This window comes from Propithecus coquereli, unplaced genomic scaffold, assembly GCF_000956105.1.
Source record: "Propithecus coquereli isolate 6110/MARCELLA unplaced genomic scaffold, Pcoq_1.0 Scaffold218, whole genome shotgun sequence".
In the NCBI taxonomy this organism is placed as follows: domain Eukaryota; kingdom Metazoa; phylum Chordata; class Mammalia; order Primates; family Indriidae; genus Propithecus; species Propithecus coquereli.
The window spans coordinates 5,019,205-5,037,407 of record NW_012146967.1 but is presented as its reverse complement, the minus strand read 5'-3'; the positions used below and the strand labels follow the sequence as shown (position 1 = coordinate 5,037,407).

Genomic DNA, 18,203 nt, shown 5'->3' with positions numbered 1-18,203 from the left:
TAGATTCCAACCCTGAGTAGCTCTGAAACCCTAGGAAGTGATACTTGTCCTCAGACTTACTTGTACTGAAATGAAAAAAAAAAAAAAAAAAACTAGCAAGATTGTGTAGGGACACCATGAAGAATAATACCTAGGATACTAGCATAACATCTGGCAAATGGTATTCGTTCACAAAATGTTACTTTCCCTTCCTCCTTTTTTGCCTCCTACTACATATGTACCAGGCACCATGCTAGGTGCTGAGGGTCTGGATAAATAAGGTACATTTCCTGCTCTCAAGAAGTTCAGTCTGGCCAGGGAGCCAGACATGCACAACTACCAATGGAATGGAATAGTCGGGTATCAGTGTGACGATGACAATGATGGCAAGAGCCACACACTCACACTGTGCTAGGCGCTCTTTGGAGACTCTTTCTTCATTCTCACAAGCGCCCTGTGAGGGAGATGCTGTTATCACCAACATGCTATCAAGGAGGAAACTGAGGCTCAGAGCCCAAAGTCATACAGTGAGGAGGCCCGAAGACCTAGCATGACCGGTGAGTAAAAAAGCAATGGCTGGATCTGAAGAGGTCATGGAAGGCCTCGGGGAGGAGGTGATGATGCCCTGAGCTTTGAAGGATGAGCCAGAGCTCCTCAGTGGGGGAGAGGAGCAGGTACTGCAGGCAGAGGGATCAGCAAGCATAAAGGGGTGTGTGTGGGGGGGGGATGGGAACTTTGTGAGTTGAGTGACACTCACCCCCGATCAGCACCATTAGAACTCACTGTCCTTAGGGATGCCAATTCTGCAAGGCTCTACTCTCAACAAGGTCATGGGAGTCGGCAGGCTTGGGAAGAGATTATTTTACTCCTGCAACAAAGAGGGGCCTGGTTTACAGAAATACAAGCAGCTAGTACTAGGGTATCAGTAATTACAACCAATGAGCAGTTGTGCTTCCAAAGAGCAGAGGTACTTCCACCTTATCTACAAAGGAATGTGGAATACTGGGGGGATTAATTCAAGTGGCAGATACTCTTCATTCCATTCTACTTTTGGAGTCTCTCCAGGTTTGGTTGAAATTTTAGTGGCATCGGCTTTGCTATCAATTCACTGGGTCTTGAGAGAGTCACAGCCTCCACCTTTCCCTCTCCCGGCCTCAGTTTACTCCAGTGTAAAATGAAGGGATAGGCTAGAACAGAGGTTTTCAACATGTGGTCTCCAACTCAGCTGCCTTAGCATCACCTGGGAACTCGTTAGAAATGCAAATTCTGGAGTTCCACCCAGATCTGCAGAGTCAGAGGTAGGGAGATGTAGAGCAGCCATCCCTGCTTTAACAAGCCCTCCATGGAATTCTGATGTGAACCACTGGGTTAGAAGATCCCTAAGGTGAGGCTCTTTCAGCGGTAAAATTCGGCCTGTGCTCTAAGGTATTATGATTCAGTAGTATCCCCTTTGGACAGAAGTATTTCTAGCCCAAGAAAGGCAACCCTTCAGGGTGAGAAGAGAAGCTAAGTTTTCTTTGACCAGTTGAAACCCAGAGCCCAGGTGAGCTTTTTCAGTAAGCCTCAGGAATACATGGCTCACTCTGAAGGCAGATCTTTTATTTATTTGTTTGTTTTTAAGTTGTAAGTCTCAAACTTGGCATGTGATAAAAGTAGTGGTAACTGTAGTTGGAGGAAGAAAGATGAGAGGAGAGCTGCCTGCTCTTCTCAGCTCCAAACCCATGACTCACTGTGGGGTGTGTGTGTGGCCTGGGGAAGGCGGGGGTCGTCTAAGAGGGCAGTTCCTCTCCCCGGTCCAGGAGCTTCCTGGTGTTAACTCCTGGTCTGCCACCTCCCCCTTGGAGAGAATTGATTACAAAACCTCAGAAGAGCCACAAACGGCCGGTGGCGTTACAACACAGCACTGGGGTGACAGACTTTAGACAGGTTTGGCTTTCAAGACAGTAAGAATAAAAAGAATGTCTTCTTTTAAAGATCTAGTTTTCCCAGTCTGGACATAAGGCTAAAAGTTATCAGAAAGATGAAGAGATCATTTCACAGTAATGCCATGGGTTCTTCACGCAAGAAGGGGGCACACCCAGACTGTCCCTGGAAAAGCGTCGGCTGTTTGGGCCATGGCCTTTGGGGCCTTCCTGCGTTGGTGCCCCTGAACGAGCAATTTCCAGGGATTCCTGGCCATCACTTGGTGGTATCTCAGTAACAACGATAATAAATATTACAACATTTTTAAATATAGCATTGGCCACGTGCCGGGCGCTCTTCCAAATATTTCACATTTATTAACAAATTTAATTCTCGCAACAAGCCGACGGAGGTACGGACCATTATTACCCACAATTACAGGCGAGGAAACCCCGGCCCAGAGAGGCTATGTCACAGAACTGTGCCTCTCCTGTCAACAGGTGCAAAGGACCACAGACCAGCAGCCAGGAGTCAGGAGCCCCGGCAGGAGTGCTCGACTGCCCCATCTACCTAGAGACGAGGGAGGATGACCCGGCTGTTTTTTAAGATCACTTTCGGCTCGGAGATTGTGCGAGCCTGCGCCGGACCATCCGACGCCGGTCCGTAAAAGGAGCCAAGGCGGGCTCGTCCCGGAGAACCGGGTCTATAAGGCGTGGCGTCCTGGTCGGGCGGTCTCCGGTGCTGGGTCCCTCACTCAAGTCTCCCCGCAGACGCCAAGCCCTGGCTCCCCGGTCCTGGGAGAAGGAAATTCTAGCCTTCTCAGGTGTCCATGTCCGGAGAGCCAAGAAGGACCTGCCAAGAGCCCAGGTGGCGGGACCCAGGCTGGGGAAGCACGCGAGACAGCCCAGCAGCCCCACGACCGCCAAACACGCAGTCCCTTTAACCCCGTAAACTTTCTCCCTCGATTCGGGACCCCCGGCAGACGCACATTGGCTGGGCCGCGGCCGTCCAGACCCGCCCTTCCTCTTTACCTATTGGCTGCCGTAAGCATCCATTACAAGTCGAGCCCTCCTAATGGCCCAGATCTTGTCAATCAAGGGTGGGCGGGGGACTGGGCGGGGAACGACACGGCAGGCTCGTTGCCCTCCCTGCCTCACTGGGGACCTGGAGGCGCCTGTGGGACAGAGACGGGTGCAGAGCACCGGGGCAGGCTGTGCGGGGCTCCAGGGACTCACCGATGCGTTGTCCCACCGGAGAGCTGAAAGGGTTCCCCAGGAGAAAGTCCATCGCTGCGACTGCCGCTGCCACCAACCCTGGGAATCAGCTGACAGCAACCGCCAGCGCCGCCGACCCGTCACGTGACGCGCCCGACGGCCCGCGGGGCGGTGCCGAGGAACTCCGGAGCTTGGCCGCAGGCCCCGCCCCGACGCGCAAGGGTCCGGCCCCGGGCGAGGGCGATGACCTCACTGCGCCTCACTCGGCGTCGGCGGACGTCACGCACGGCGCGTGGCCGGGGCGGGGCCTGGGAGGTCGGGCCCCCCTAAGCCACGCCCCTGACGTTATTTAAAAGGATTTCTAGAGCATAGTATGGTCTCTATACATCTGGGAAACTGGGTCTCAGACCAGGGAAATGACTTGGGTAAGGTCACACAGAAGCCCAGACTCAGTGTCTTAGCTCTTAGTCCTTGGGACCTCACTGTGACTGCATACCTGCCTACTCCTGGGGTTGACATCCTCTCTGGGCCTGCTGTCTCCCTGCCTGGGTATGACTCTTCTATTTGATGTCGAGGTCTCCCTGCTCCAAGATGTTCCCTGCTTGCAGCCCAGATTCGCTTGCCTCAAACGGCAGGCAAGGACTAGGGGTTTGTGATCCCTTGAGACTGACAGCCAATTTAATGAATTGCAGCTGGGGACCAGCTAGTGCCCAGGATGGCAGAAAGCACGCAGATGTAGTCACGTGTGGGAACTCTGGTACCCACCTCTGACATTAATTTGCTGTGTAAGCCAAACAGAGAGCTCCCATTTTCTCTGGAATGTATTTTGTAGGTCATATGCTCCTTTGAGAATTTGAAAAAAGCCATGAGCCTTTCTGAAGAAAAAAAGGCAGCAATACAATTTTGCTTATAACCTCAGGGAGTTTCTGGACCCCACTTTAAGAATTTCAAAGGCCTTTCCCAGCTTTGTGATTCTAATCTCTTCTTCAGGCGTCCTGGCTGTGTACCCTGTGTCACATGTCGCCTACACCCTAGATACCTACTTATTGGTTAGGATTTTTTCTTCTGACATGTACTCCAAAAAAATACAATTACCACAGCCTTGGTCATCTGTGCTACTACAGGGTACTTTAATATTTATTGATTATGATGTTTGTGATTTTTAAATCTAAAAGGCTAGTAAATTGACTCTGTACACATTTTAGATGACTGAAAACCTAAATTAGAACTTAAATCACTTCTGTACGTTCCCTTGTTTGAGCAGCCATGGGGTCTTATGTCTTTACTGTACATATAAAAACTGTGCTTTGAAGTGTTTCCATGATGCTCATGAGACAAATGCCTTTTCCCCCACTAGTCCAGATGCTCCATGAGGGCGGGGATACTATGTCTATTTTGCTTATCACTGTTGTCTAGCAATGACTAGCATATGAAAATTTAAATCGATCTACCTTTCATTAACGGTATTTGGACTATAAGGGGGGTTGTACATTTAAGATGACCTTTATGTCAGGTACTTTCCATGGTCTTTCTTCATATAACCATATTGCTTGGTTGTATGGAGTATATTTAGCATGAACTTCTTTTGGATTCTTCCATTAACATTAACTTTTAGCATCCCCATGTTGGGTGGTGGTTTGCTAGAAGTTCTTGTAAGCCTTATTCTTCATGGTAGAAAATCAGAAACAACCCATATACCCCCCAAATAGGAAGTGGACCATGCAAATAGAATACTATATAGCTATTCAAACAGAAATGAAGTACGTGGATTTTATCAACACAGTAGACAAGGATGTAAATGGCAAATATTAAGTTAGTATAAACCTGATTAAAACTATGTTTTATAAGTGTGCTAATAAGGAACAAACTCATTTAGTAAAAATTTCCATTTACTTTTTCCTTTTAAGTGTTTTAGCCATATTAATATCATGCCTTACTAAGGGTCCCTTGAGATTGACAGTCTGTATAAATGTCATCTATTATGTCCTTTAGGCACTTATAAACAAAAATCAAGATACACTACCTCCAAAATTTAAAGACAATAGTATGACAAGAAAAGTAAAGCCAGTTGGACATTTGAATAATGCGAAGATCTCAGATAGCTTTCCTACAATCACATTCACTCAGGACTGTAGATAATGGATTCTGATGAATTATATACATGATTTAAATTTGAAAGTAGCTTAGGTTAGAAAGAACCTAGGCTTTGGGGTCAGCTGTACAAGTGTTCTTATTCTGGCTTTGTCATTTACTAGCTGTATAAATTTAGGAAAAGTGCTTTTCAGCATCTTTCTCCTAATCTGTAAAGGGGAACAATATAAGGCTTTGGGGAGGATTAAGTGAGATAAAGTATGCAAATCACTCTCTTTAGTAGTCATTTAGTGATATGTTGGTCTCTTTCTTGCTTCCTCTCCGTAAGATGTTAGCCTTTTAATTGATCATATTATTATTATTATTTTTTAAATTGATCATATTACTTCACTATTTATGACTTTTAACACCTTGAATCTGCATTGAAATTTTTACTTTGAAAAGTCAAACAAATTCCCATATATTCAATGTCTGTAATATTACTAAACATTCATGCCAGGCTGGCTGCAGGCCTGGAGACAGAGAGGTGACATTAACACTATTTCACAGATGGGACTTTGAAAGCCTGTAAAGGTTAAGTGACTTATCTAACATCACTGACTAAGGACAGTGCTGAAACAGCATGAGATAAATCATATTTACCACATGATGTAGGTGCAACTCTTACACAAGACTGATGAATATTTTCTTCATTTAGGCCAACACCATAATGTACGTAGTTCCAGTTGCCAATAAATAAAGCCACAGTTATCAGATTCACTGGATTTGCAATTTGGAAAAGAGAAAATGAAAGTCTCTACAACATAAAAATTAATAGAAACAGAGTAAGATTTATGTCAGAAAAATGGCTAATATTAGAAACTTGACCTCTACTCCAGGTTGATTTTTTTTTTTTTAAGAGAAAATTATGGTACGATACAGTATGAAAAACAGGTTTTATAATTTCATAGCAACTATGATTAGCACAATTAGGGAAAAGACAGCTGAGACTGGGCTACAAATATTAAAAATGTGATTTTTAATAATATAAGTACAAAATTTTATTTCTTTATACAACTGTAACAGGATTTGGATCAAACCACTAGAATTTATTTAAAAAACAAAATAAAACAATGATATAAAAACTGCAAGAAGGTCTGAATCCAAAGTTTTTCCTCTAATAGTACCAAATACCACAAGGTACAGATTATCATACAAATGTGTACAAATTTAAATACAAATACAATAGGGCTGGGTTTCAAAGGAAAACAAACAAACAAAAAGCAGGTCCTCATCAGGATTTCATTAATGTATACAAATGACAATGGTAGGACTGACTTCTTGTACTGTTCATGTCTTCCAGACCCCCACTAGCTACCTGGTATCAAACAGGAAACTCCCACGGGTACGAATGAGGCATGGTATAAGGTCCTAACACATGAAAGCAAGCTAAGATTTCTGCTCTTTTTGATTTTGGTTTCCAAACACTCCTGTTTCCTTCTGTTTCCCCAATTAAATCTCAAACCTGCTCTGAGCTGAGACAGGGCTTCAGCAGCCAGAATACCTTCAAGGAGCATAGCCCTGTGACAACACCGGTGGGAGAAGGGAAGGAATTAAATAGGACGCAGGCTGGCTGCACTGTCCCCAGAGATTTACTTTGATGCTGTAGTGCTCTGTCTAGGCCAGAAGAAGAAAGCACAGTTACCCCAGAGCTTGGTTTTGGTAGGGAATCTCACACCAAATTTAAAAACAACCCTGAAGTGCTCAACTGTCTCCTTTCCAACTGGGAATCAAAAGTCAGGTTCTTTGGAAATAAGGGCAGTTGAGAATGGTAAAATTCCTTTTTATTTTACTTTCTTGACATTATTGAAGGCCATGAAGTTCTTTATAAAGAATTAGAATCCTAATATAATGATTGCTTTTTGATACCTTAATATGCAGATGATTTGGAGTTTTCAGAACAGACTAGAGGAAGGAAGGGAGAAATGACAAATCTGCATCTTCCACATGCTGTTGCTGGTGGAGGCTTTTGTTATTTAAATTATATATACAGAAATTTACAGGATAAATTAAAATCTAAGAGATTTTTAAAGAGTTAAATACACATAATTGAAATACACATTCACACACGCACATAAATAAACCTACATGAGAACTGAGTACTTTTTTTTGCAATTCGCTTATATGTGGAATGCAGAACACTGTGTATCTGCCCACCAGGGGAACCCATAAGATGAATGCAAGAATCGTGCTGGGCAAAGTTTATCCACAACAACCAAGCAACTAAGTAGCAGCTTATGAGGACTTGGTGGCTAACTTAATGTTGCCAGTGAAAGATACCAGCTCTTGGTGTTGCAGATCAAATATTCTGGGTCAGCTCAGAACATATGTAGGTTCAACTGGTGGCACTGACAACTTTACCCATTTCAAGGTATTTTTTGCTGCCAGGGCTCACATAACTCCTTGGCCTCTACTGAGGCTACCAATGGTACCAATGATTATAATAAATTTTGAGACATGGACACCTGTATAGCAGGCATCAGACTAAACCCCCTACTCAGTTCACCTAAGCCATCTCAGTAACTATCATGGGAATGATTTTATCATGTCCTACCTAGGTCACTTGAAATTGAAAAGCTCTGTAATTTCAGTCAACTGGCATCCTCCCATAATCTTTCCCATTACATTTCAGACTGTAAGACAGGTAAGGCAAATGGTCAGTGACGGGTCTGGAGGTCCAACTGAGTTTGGAAAAATAATCACATTTTAGCTGTCCATAAAGATGCGCTTGGCACCTGAACAAGCCCCCAGCCCCCATGTTACATTGATTTTTAAGGCAGATTTATCCACCGCAGGAAAAAAGAATCCCAGGCCCATATTCATGCTGAAGTTTCCTCTTCGCTAAACCTTTGCCATATCATAAAATTATTAAAAGCAAAGTAGTTACAGTCCTATGTATATATTGTACATTATATATATATGTATAGATATAAAAATTTAAAACCTACACCCAGAGGCCAGTGAAGGGATCTGGAACAGTCATATATACACAAACCAGCAATGGTGTAGGATAAGATTTCTGTCTCAGGAGTCTTTGCTGTCACAGTCCAGGCATGATGTAAGCAATGTTGTCTAGTGTGTTTGACTGCAAAACAAGGTAAAAAAGATTCAATTGAAGAGTTCTTTACCTTGGTTCCCTGAGACATGTTTCTTTGTTCAGGGAAGCGAGATGAGAAAGATAAAGTGAAGTTAGAAAAAATAGGGTGAGAATGAAGATGGCATCCAGTTGTTTGTTATGCTAGGAGCTTTTCTGCTGACTTCTCCCCCATTAATCCTAGTTAAAAGAGAGGCAGAAAATTCCTGAACTGTCTTTGTGTATAGAATGGCACACAGGAAACACAGGAGTTACAGTACCTCAATGGCTAGAATCCTTCTCTCCTAAGTACTGTTTTGGGAAATGGCATGTTTTCTAGTTTCACTGAAAGCATGGCATGTATTTAATAACGTAGTATCATGTTCCATGGGCTGACAGATGAAGGAAGCACCAGGTGCCACAAGCCTTACGAGCCTGTGCCTGACAGTGCTCATTAAGGTAGGGCTTCTCTGACTCCCAATGGATCTGGCTCTAAAAATCCAAGGAAAACAAGGAAAACTCACCAAGACCTGTTTGGGACAGCCATTCAATTCAGGTAGTTGTGTGGTCAGACACGCCAAGGGGCCAAGTGCACAGATGATGGAATCCAGAAGCACTGACAGACTACCAGACACAGCCACCATGCCCTGAAAAGGAGAGCATTAAAGGAGAGGAGAGTGTAACTCGAATCATACTGATGCTCTCTCCATGTTCTGGTTGGATTCCTCACATGGATCTTTAAATCCCGGGCAGTTCTAATCACGCAATATGAAACCTGCAGCAGAAATGGAAGTTTACTTTGATAACTCTGTAAGTTGTTTAAAAAGAAAACTTTTACAATACATTCCCAGGTTTCCTTTCTATATTCCCAACCTATCTTACCTTCTACGTAACCTTGGGGAGATCACATAACTCCTCTCTCCTTAAGAGGAATAGTGAAAAACGCTTTACCTACTCCGGAGAGCTGTTGGCAAGATTTGCAGGATCATGTATGCAAGGTATATCTATGATAAACTCCACAAATACAGCTGAAGTGTGATTACTCTGAGAATTCTACAACCCTGCATGTTAACATTTAACATACTTCTCCATGTATGTGGCTTTTGGTAGCTGATGATATCACTTTCTTAGGTTGACTTGTTCACTCTTGAAAAAAAGTGAATTTGGCTCATTTCAAATTTTAATGTCTTATATAATTCATATTGTCTATGTATTTGTGATTGAAAGAGATAAATGAGACTGCTTGCTATAAATGCTGCTGCCCAACTCTGGTATAATCTGCTTTAACTAGAAGCACTGTGACATTTAAGGAGGCAGCATAGCAGAGTCATTAAGAGAATGAACTCTGGACTTGGGCTGCCTGGGTCCAGATCCTGTCTCAGCCACTCAATGTTTCTGCACCGGGGCAAGTTGCCTGCTACACTGTGCCTGTAAAATAGAGCACAGATAGCATCTGCAGCACAGACGGCACTGAGATAATAAAGTACTTGGGATGGTGTCTAGTACATGGTAAGTACTTAAAAAATATCAGTAATTATTACTATTATTTCCAGTATCTTTATGTTCAAAATTGCATTTCTGGCTGTCTGCTGGGGCTCTCCTTTTGGATAGTTCTCAATCTCAACATGCTATAAAGAGGAATAAACTTCCCATCCAAATCCACCCCTCCTCCTAGCATCCATTTCTCCGCCAAAGTCACCACCCTTCACACAACGGCCTAGTCTCGGCCGTCGCTGACTCTTCCTTTCTCTCATCCTCCTTGTCCACCATCCTCCCTCTGCACTTTCTGAGGGCTAAACTCTAGAGCAAGTGACTTAACCCAAGTGTCTGTTTTTATTTCTATAAAAGAAGAGGAACAAAAATTCTGCCTCACAAAGCTACAGTGTGAATTACTTACATGAAATAATCCATACAAAGCACTCTGAACCAAAGCTGGCTGAGTAAGCATTCAATAAACATTAGTAATTAGTAGTATGTAATATTATTCCATTACCTTTGCCCTACAATTATTTATAGCCACTATCTTACGTCTGACTTTCTTAATGGATTCCAAGTTCCTTGAGGGCAGGAAACATGTCCATTCCTTCTTATGTCCTCCCAGTAACTACTAGTGTTCCACACATCGTAACAAAGAGCTAGCGGGTGTCAGGAGAGGCTTTGTGAAAGTGAGGTCCCATGGGCAACTTGAATTCACTCAGTGCTACTGAGTAAACTCTCAATACGCATTTGTTGAATTAAATTAAAATCTTTGTCATGTCTAGACTATTGTTATACATTGTTCCGAATTCTGGTCTCTTTTCACTCCCAATCTAAAATAAAAGATATCCTCAGAGAAAAGCAAATGAGAGCTCTGATCACATCCCTCCCCACTCTAAAAATCCCTGTAGTTCCTGAACAGCCAAGTATAAACACTACAGAGTATCCATGAAGACCCTCTGCAATTTGGGTTCTAGCCTTAATTTGCTACCTTATGCATTGTATGTTCCAGTTTTACTGCTAAAATGTTGAAACCTACTGTTTCAGCATTTTAGCAGTAAAACTCTTCTTCAAATAAAACCTTATATGCAACCCCAATATATAAAATAAGCTAAAAGATATGGTTAAAGTGGGGGACCTAGGCCTCAACGGGCTGCCTTTCATCCTTCTTTGCAAAAGATGCTGAGGTTGAGGAACAGATGGAATGTCTCTCTCCAACATCTCCATAGGACACAATCCTACTTACCCTGTAAGGTGCAGTTTGAATGCTACCTCTTTCACAAAGCCTCGCCTAATTCCCCCAAACTCTCTTTATTCTCCAATAGTATTTTAACTGCTTACGCTAGCACAGCATGACAAGATGAGAAGAGGGCTAGAAGTGAGGCGATCTGGACTGTAGGTCTGTCATGTACAGTTGTGTAAACTTGCAATATTCACTTCATTAGGCTTCAGGTATTCAATCTATAAATGAGCAAACTATCAATCAATTGTCCTTAAAGTGTGGTATGAGTTTCAGGTGACATATAGGTGAACATTAACTATTTTGATAATTATATATCCATTATGATGTTCATTAGAAAAAATGAGAATATGACCCTTGCAGTGGCAAGGACAACATTGTAAAAGGATGGATAAATTTATTTAAATAAAACTATAAAGTCAATAACAGTATAAATGGTATATAGAAATTGCAAAATTGTGGGGATATATGCAAATGAATAAATTCTGGGGAAAAGTGGACTAGAGGGAGAATGGGTATGGGGTTTCTTTTGGGGGTAATGAAATGTTTTGGCATTACATCGTAGTGATGGGTCCATAATTCTGTGAATATACTAAAAACCATTAAATTCTGTACTTTAGAAGGTGAACTTTATGGTATGTGAATTATATCTCAATAAGACTGCTATAAAATATAAATGGATAAGAGAATCTGCAAAGTCAGACAAAATATTAGCTATAATAATGTTAGTATGATTAACATGAAATCACAGAATATTTTATTCTAGAAATACCTATATCCATTCCGATACTGAGCCTATATGAAAGTGCTCAAGTTCTTTTGACACACGCTGAGTTTTTAGAAACTAGCCAAAGAACTTAAATACAGCTTTAACTCTTGTGGCCTTTGGCATTTTATTTAGTGAATAATAATTCAACTTTCACACAGAAGCAAGTGATTAGTTTTCTATTACTACACTGACTTCTTAGCTGAAAAATGGCTTTAGTAGCTTAGACTGATTTCTTTGCTGAAACGTGTTACTAGAGCTTGGTGCAATCCTGAACTACTGCTGTACTACTGAGTTAGCTAAGGAGGGAATATGGTTAGAAACTGAATATGGCAATAGAAATGGAACATGACAGCTTTGCAGGTTAAGTGATTCTGAAATTGAAGCTAAAAAGGACAAAGATCCCCTTAGGGCACATAGCGCTGTATAATTCAAGTGCAGAGTAACGAAGAGCTCGGAATCGCAACTTCCCCATTTGCTACCTATTTTCAAAGTAGAGGATCTCTTAATCCCCCATACAATCTAACCTGTCTATTCAAAACTTTGCTGGAAATGCACAGAAAAATTCAAACTCTCTTAGAAGTACAAGTGATCAAAACTGCTATGGGATTTGCACTTCTATTTTCTACTGTATTTTTTAAAAAATAAAAATAAGTTACAGGGCATTTTAACCTCTTTTTGTGCCACTGTTTCATTAGAATGGTAACAGTGTAAACTTTGAGAGCTAATAGGTAGATTCCAAACCTCTAGGTGTTTCCGCTACCATTATGTCTTCTTTGTCACTGCATCCTGAGTACCTGGCATAATTTAGCATAAAGTAGTTGTTCAATGAATGTACATGAAATGAGTGAATGAATTCAAATCATACGAGAAACTGGGGTCATGCTGCTGATGGTTGTACCCACCTCAGTTTCCTGCAGGCGGTGACCGATGAGGCTTAGGGACTCTCCCAACAGCTGAAGATGAGCAGCAACATCAATGGGCTCTGTCTCAGGTGCTTTGGCTGGCGAGGCTGGTAACAGCATGGTGGTGGGTGGGGACTTCTTTTGGGGTGACAGTACTCCTGCAGAAGCAGCTGAGAACAGAAGGATGAGGGAGCGACATAAAACTTGTCTACAGCCTTGAACAACACAAAAATGTTCTTCCTGATTTCCCCTTTTTATGAACTATACCAGGCATTCGCAAAACTATGGACTGTGGGCTAAATCTAGCCATGGTCTCTTTTTGTATGGCCTGTGAGCTAAGAATGGTTTTACATCTTTAAGGGTTGTAGAAAAAACAAAAAAGAATATGTGACAGAGAATGTATATGGCACACAAGGCCTGTAATAGTTACTCTCTGGAGCTTTATAGAAAAAGTTTGCTGACCTGCGATTTACATTTTCTAAATTTGAACAACTTTTTTTGTAGGCTGTAACATTCAGTAATAATTCCTGAGAATCAAGGTCTGCTTCTAATATAAGCTGCTCTCCCAATTTCCTAGTAAGGAAGCAAAATTCATAGTGCTTTAGAGAAAAGAATTAAAAGCAGGAGGGAGATCTGGTCACTACCTTTTAGTTTCATGGAACCTTCTGAACTGGATGCTTTTCTTTTCACAGTTGTAGCTTCTGCTTTGTTCTGTTTGTGCTGCAGATACTGAGCTTTTTGCTTCCAAATCTGCAATCACATCAGTGCACAATAAATTAAATAAATTAAAAAGGACCAAAAAGTAAAAGGGAAAGCAGTCGTGAAGGAACAAAATGAAGAAAAGAAAGGCAACAGTGGAGGGGGCAGACAGAGGGTTAATACTAACTTTTAAGGAGGGAGGTCACTGAATTAGCTTCTGACAGTTGATTACATTAATATCTTAGTAGAGGGCTATAAACATTGCCCAATGCCAGTGGTCAAATCTCAGTATTGATTTTTAGAGATCACCCTAAGGTTGAAATGTAAAATCACAGAGTAAACATCTGGCTCAGTATAATGTTCATGTGATTTAAATATTTCCTTTAACCTGCTGGTTGTCAATACCAATAGCAGGATAAACAATGACACGGAAAACAAAAACTAAGGATAATGTATCTGGGTGAAAAATAGCTGTTCAGCTAGATGAGCTGTACCTTAAAGCAAGATGGCAATTCTTGTGCCTATACTACCTTTATATCATCCAACTGGAAAGTATGAATGATTCAGATATGACTGTTTATTACTGTCTTATTACCTTCTTAGTAGTAGGGTACATTATTTGATAATGGTTGATGAGGATAGTGACCTGGTACCTGGTTACCTAGTAAGCATATTCCTATGTTTTTACTGTTTGCAGTGACTATTAAGTGGATAACTTTCCTCAGTTCTCAGACTGTGACTGACTATGACTACTAGGTATTTGTAGTAGAGGGCTCTGACTTTAAATTTTCTCTTAACACTTTATTTTTGATTGACTGATTGACTGAGACAGGGTCTTGCTCTATTGTCCAGTCAAGAGTGTAGTGGTGCAATCATAGCTCACTGCAACCTCAAACTCCTGGGCTCAAATAATCCTCCCCCTGAGCCTCCCAGTTAGTTAGGACTACAGACTGTGCCACCATAACCTGCTTGGTGGTTTTTTAAATTTTTTGTTGACATGGGGTCTCGCTATGTTGCCCAAGCTGGCAACACCTGGCCTCAAGTGATCCTCCTGCTTTAGCCTCCCGAAGTGCTGGGATTACAGATGTGAGCCACTATGCCTGGCCTTAATCACTTCCCTTTAGGTCATCTTTTGGCTCAAATGTAACATTGCTGGAAAAAATTAGACAAGGTTAGAAAAGAGAGCTTTGCTATAGCTATAATCCTCACCTAGATTAAATTGATACCAACAGTGTTATTGACCTTGGCTAAACCATTTTCCCTTGATTTGTAACTTTTTTCACTATTTTCAGTGCTGTCTCGCTGGATGATCTATAGAAGAATCACATTTTGGAAGGCAAAAAACAATGAAAAAATATATTTGTAAGAAAGCATACTTACCAGTTTGTCCTTTTCTGGCAATTGCTTCCACACCTCAGCCAGTTTTTTACTAAGTTCCCCAAAATCTGGCATAAAAGTAAAAAACCCAATATAATAAAGGGTTAGCTATTAACACAGAAGACTGATGAGTACAAAAACTGGAAAAATGGTTTTGAAAATTAGATTTAAATACTGCAAGATTCTTCCAGAAAACCAAACCTAACCCCATCAGTTTTCTTCTGATTTTTTTCCAGACGGAAGGGGAAGGTTTTGTGGCCCTGAGATAGGCTCAAGTCCTCACACATATGTCTCTGGGGATTTATTCCTAAATCATCTTTCTGGGGTCTTTAAATTTGATCCCACAATATAAGGCCTATCAACTTAGGTTAAACAAAATATGCTCTGTAGAATTTGATAAAAGACGTTAGGTTTTTACCAAATTTCTGAGATGAGAACCAAAGGATTTCCCTGTAGCAGCTCAGCAGCAGTCCTCCGGATGTGTAACACTACCTTTCCATCTGTATGATAGGCTTACACTTTAGAAAGCATGTTCGTGTGTGCCTCGCAGCAACCTTATGGAGTAGGCAGGGCAGTGTTTTACACATTAGGCAAATGAGATTTGTAGAAGTAGCTTGTCCAAGGTCTGTGGTAGTGTTTTTCTCATTTCACTGACTTCTAATACAGAGACAAACACAGTCGGTCCCCGACTTAAAATGGTTTGACTCATAATTTTTCAACTTTAGGATGGTGTGAAAGCAATATGCATTTAATAGAAACCATACTTCGAGTATGCATACAACTATTCTGTTTTTCACTTTTCAGTACAGTACTCAATAAATCATGTAATATATTCCACACTTTATTATAAAACAGGCTTTGTGTTAGATGATTTTGCTCAATTGTAGGCTAATGTAAGTGTTCTGAGAATGTTTAAGATAGGCTAGGCTATGATGTTCAGTAGGTTACGTGTATTAAACACATTTTTGACTCACAATATTTTCAACTTTTGATGGGTTTATCTGGACATAACCCCATCGTAGTATCGTAAGTTGAGGTGCATCTGTACGACAATATAATACGAGACATCTTATTATAACTCTACATCCAAGGGCAGTTTGAAGAAAAGGTCAATTGTAGAATGTTGGCAATGAATAACTATATCTTTGTGTGCATTTATATATGTACTATACTTTATAACAATCTTGCAGTTTCCTATCTTATCATCTTGAGAAATATGTAAAAAAAAAACAAAAACCCTCATCTCTTTTGTGGATGGGGTAAACTAAGGGAAAATCTAAAGTGATCTACAGAACTGAGGAAAGGAACTGGATTTGTATGCTAACGCTACAGGAAGAAGTTGCCTGCTGACAATGAATTGCACTGCTCCAGAGATACAAATGGAAAGTAAAACAACTAAAGACCAGAAGTGCTCTTACCTATCCCTGGATGGTCAGCCACAATGGTTACACGATACTCTTTACAGAACACCTGGTAGGCCGACATATTCTTCTTTTTTGGCTAGTGCCACATAGAAAATAGAACAGGGTAAGACTTGATTAGAACCCAAGTTTACTAACCCTGAAACTATGGTAACAAAATAGAAAGACTACCTACACTTTTCCATCAAGGGAAGAGTTTTAAATTACTAACCAGCTTTCCTAAATAGGAAAATTAATTTTTAATCCATGTTATTTATCACTCAGAGATGAATATCAGTTTTGATTTTAGCAGGTAAAAACCACGTGCTAAATTATTTTTACATTTTTCAGGTTGTTGCAACTATATGCTCATTATTTGTAAATCCCTTCATTCTCCCCCTATACAATTCCATGTTACATATTTCTTTTAGGACTAAGTGCTAAGAAAATCTTTACCTCTCCTGGGTTGTCCGTTTTTTTCATCTTTCAAAATCAGGACCATGTAATTTCCTTTTAAACTTTAGCGCCAGAAATCTAAGAGCCAAATCTATGTTCTTTTTGTTTCTCTGGCTTTGATTTCTAATCTTATAATTTCCCTCACCCTGTTTTTAATGTTTATAGTTTATCATTATTTGATTATTCACATTCTTGTGGTTCAAGGTGAGAAATAAGTAACCAAAGACAATTCCTTGGTAGTCAATGTCAGACAAACCCCTTTCACCTTTCACTTCAACAAACCCTTTCTTTGTACTACTTGAAGCATGTTTGTTCTTCACTGTATTATGACAATGCCAAAAGGAGTGCATGAAATTTTGAGAAACAAAAATCAAATCATTTTCAAAGCCAGTTTGACAAGGGATATCCAAAACAAAATATTATATTTCTAGACATTCCTTTTTACAACTGTTCACAGACTAAGGGAAGAAAGTTTTCCCACCTGAAAAGGGGTATTAGATTAAGTATCATCTGTCCAAATCTCTCATTTTGAGAATGGGGAAAAAATTAACTCAGAGAAATAGTTTATGCTGAGGGTACCACAGCTAAGCTAATTATAATACCACAATGACTACAACCCAGGTAGCCCCTGATTTTTCAGAGCTATGCTTTGTGATCCAAGGAAGAAAATATGTTGCTTCCTTACAGAAAAAGTTACTATTTAAAATGAAGTGTGAGGTCCTGCATCTCCTGCTAAGGACTCCTCTGTTTCCTCCTAGTCCTTTCTGCTCCTGCAGTTATTAAGATGACATGAATGTTTGGTGCTTTAAAAGCCACTATAAACTTTTATATGCCTTAAGAGTCAGATTTTATGACTAAAACCAAACCAACAACACAGCCCTGCCTCAAGGACTGTGCATCAACAGTTGCATCTTGTTTTAAACAAAGCTTGATCATGTACTTGGTTTACCTGCCTTAGTTCTTAATGTTTTTACCATAAAATAACTACCCTCAAAGGACAAAGACTGGCTGAGACTGATGACAATAAAAAGCTGGTGTGATGGCCCTGACTTTAATTCCAAAAGAATTCTGAAATCATTCTGATGAATAGTAACATTCCCAGAACACCTTCCAAGATAATACTTTGAATGAGATAGCACTTATTTGGATATAAAAATTGTGGCATGTTAAAAACTTAGCTTCAAAATTTTATACTAATCTTAAAAATGGCTTGTCTATAGCTTGACATTACTAGAATACATGATGAAAAAATAATTTGTGGAAGCCTGTATTTTACCAAATCTTTCCCAACTGTAGAATCAATCTCACTACTAAATACTGAGAACATTAGAAGGAATATGTGCTTGAGAGATTTCATAGCCCAGTTGGTCATATTATAAAACTTGCAAGGAAGGCATTTTAACAATGTTTTCTCAAACATGATATAATACTGTAAAAGGTTAATGCTACTATTCTGCAAGGCTATCTATGGCTGTAATATAAAATTAAAACCATCTTTACAAAATTAATCAGAGTTCTTAGCCAATATACTACACCCAAATTTACATAATGAAGAAAGAGGGGGCCGGGCGCGGTGGCTCACGCCT

General features: G+C 40.6%; 2 protein-coding genes across 3 annotated transcripts in view; both read right to left on the bottom strand.

The window, feature by feature from the left end:
- TOM1 (target of myb1 (chicken)) overlaps positions 1 to 3,267 on the bottom strand; it is a 39,690-nt gene extending 36,423 nt beyond the window's left edge. Inside the window, exon 1 of the mRNA XM_012644715.1 lies at positions 3,117 to 3,267. Within this exon, the coding sequence (XP_012500169.1) occupies positions 3,117 to 3,168 (52 nt within the window). The 5' untranslated portion in view covers positions 3,169 to 3,267. The remainder of the gene's footprint in view (positions 1 to 3,116) is intronic.
- A 4,144-nt stretch (positions 3,268 to 7,411) lies between these two features.
- HMGXB4 (HMG box domain containing 4) overlaps positions 7,412 to 18,203 on the bottom strand; it is a 34,277-nt gene continuing 23,485 nt past the window's right edge. For both annotated transcript variants that reach the window (XM_012644735.1, XM_012644734.1), the window contains 6 exons: positions 16,180 to 16,261; positions 14,765 to 14,829; positions 13,330 to 13,435; positions 12,686 to 12,855; positions 8,823 to 8,945; positions 7,412 to 8,310 (listed from right to left, as the gene is read on the bottom strand). In XM_012644735.1, coding sequence (XP_012500189.1) covers positions 8,266 to 8,310; positions 8,823 to 8,945; positions 12,686 to 12,855; positions 13,330 to 13,435; positions 14,765 to 14,829; positions 16,180 to 16,261 — 591 coding nt within the window. In that variant the 3' untranslated portion in view covers positions 7,412 to 8,265. The remainder of the gene's footprint in view (positions 8,311 to 8,822; positions 8,946 to 12,685; positions 12,856 to 13,329; positions 13,436 to 14,764; positions 14,830 to 16,179; positions 16,262 to 18,203) is intronic.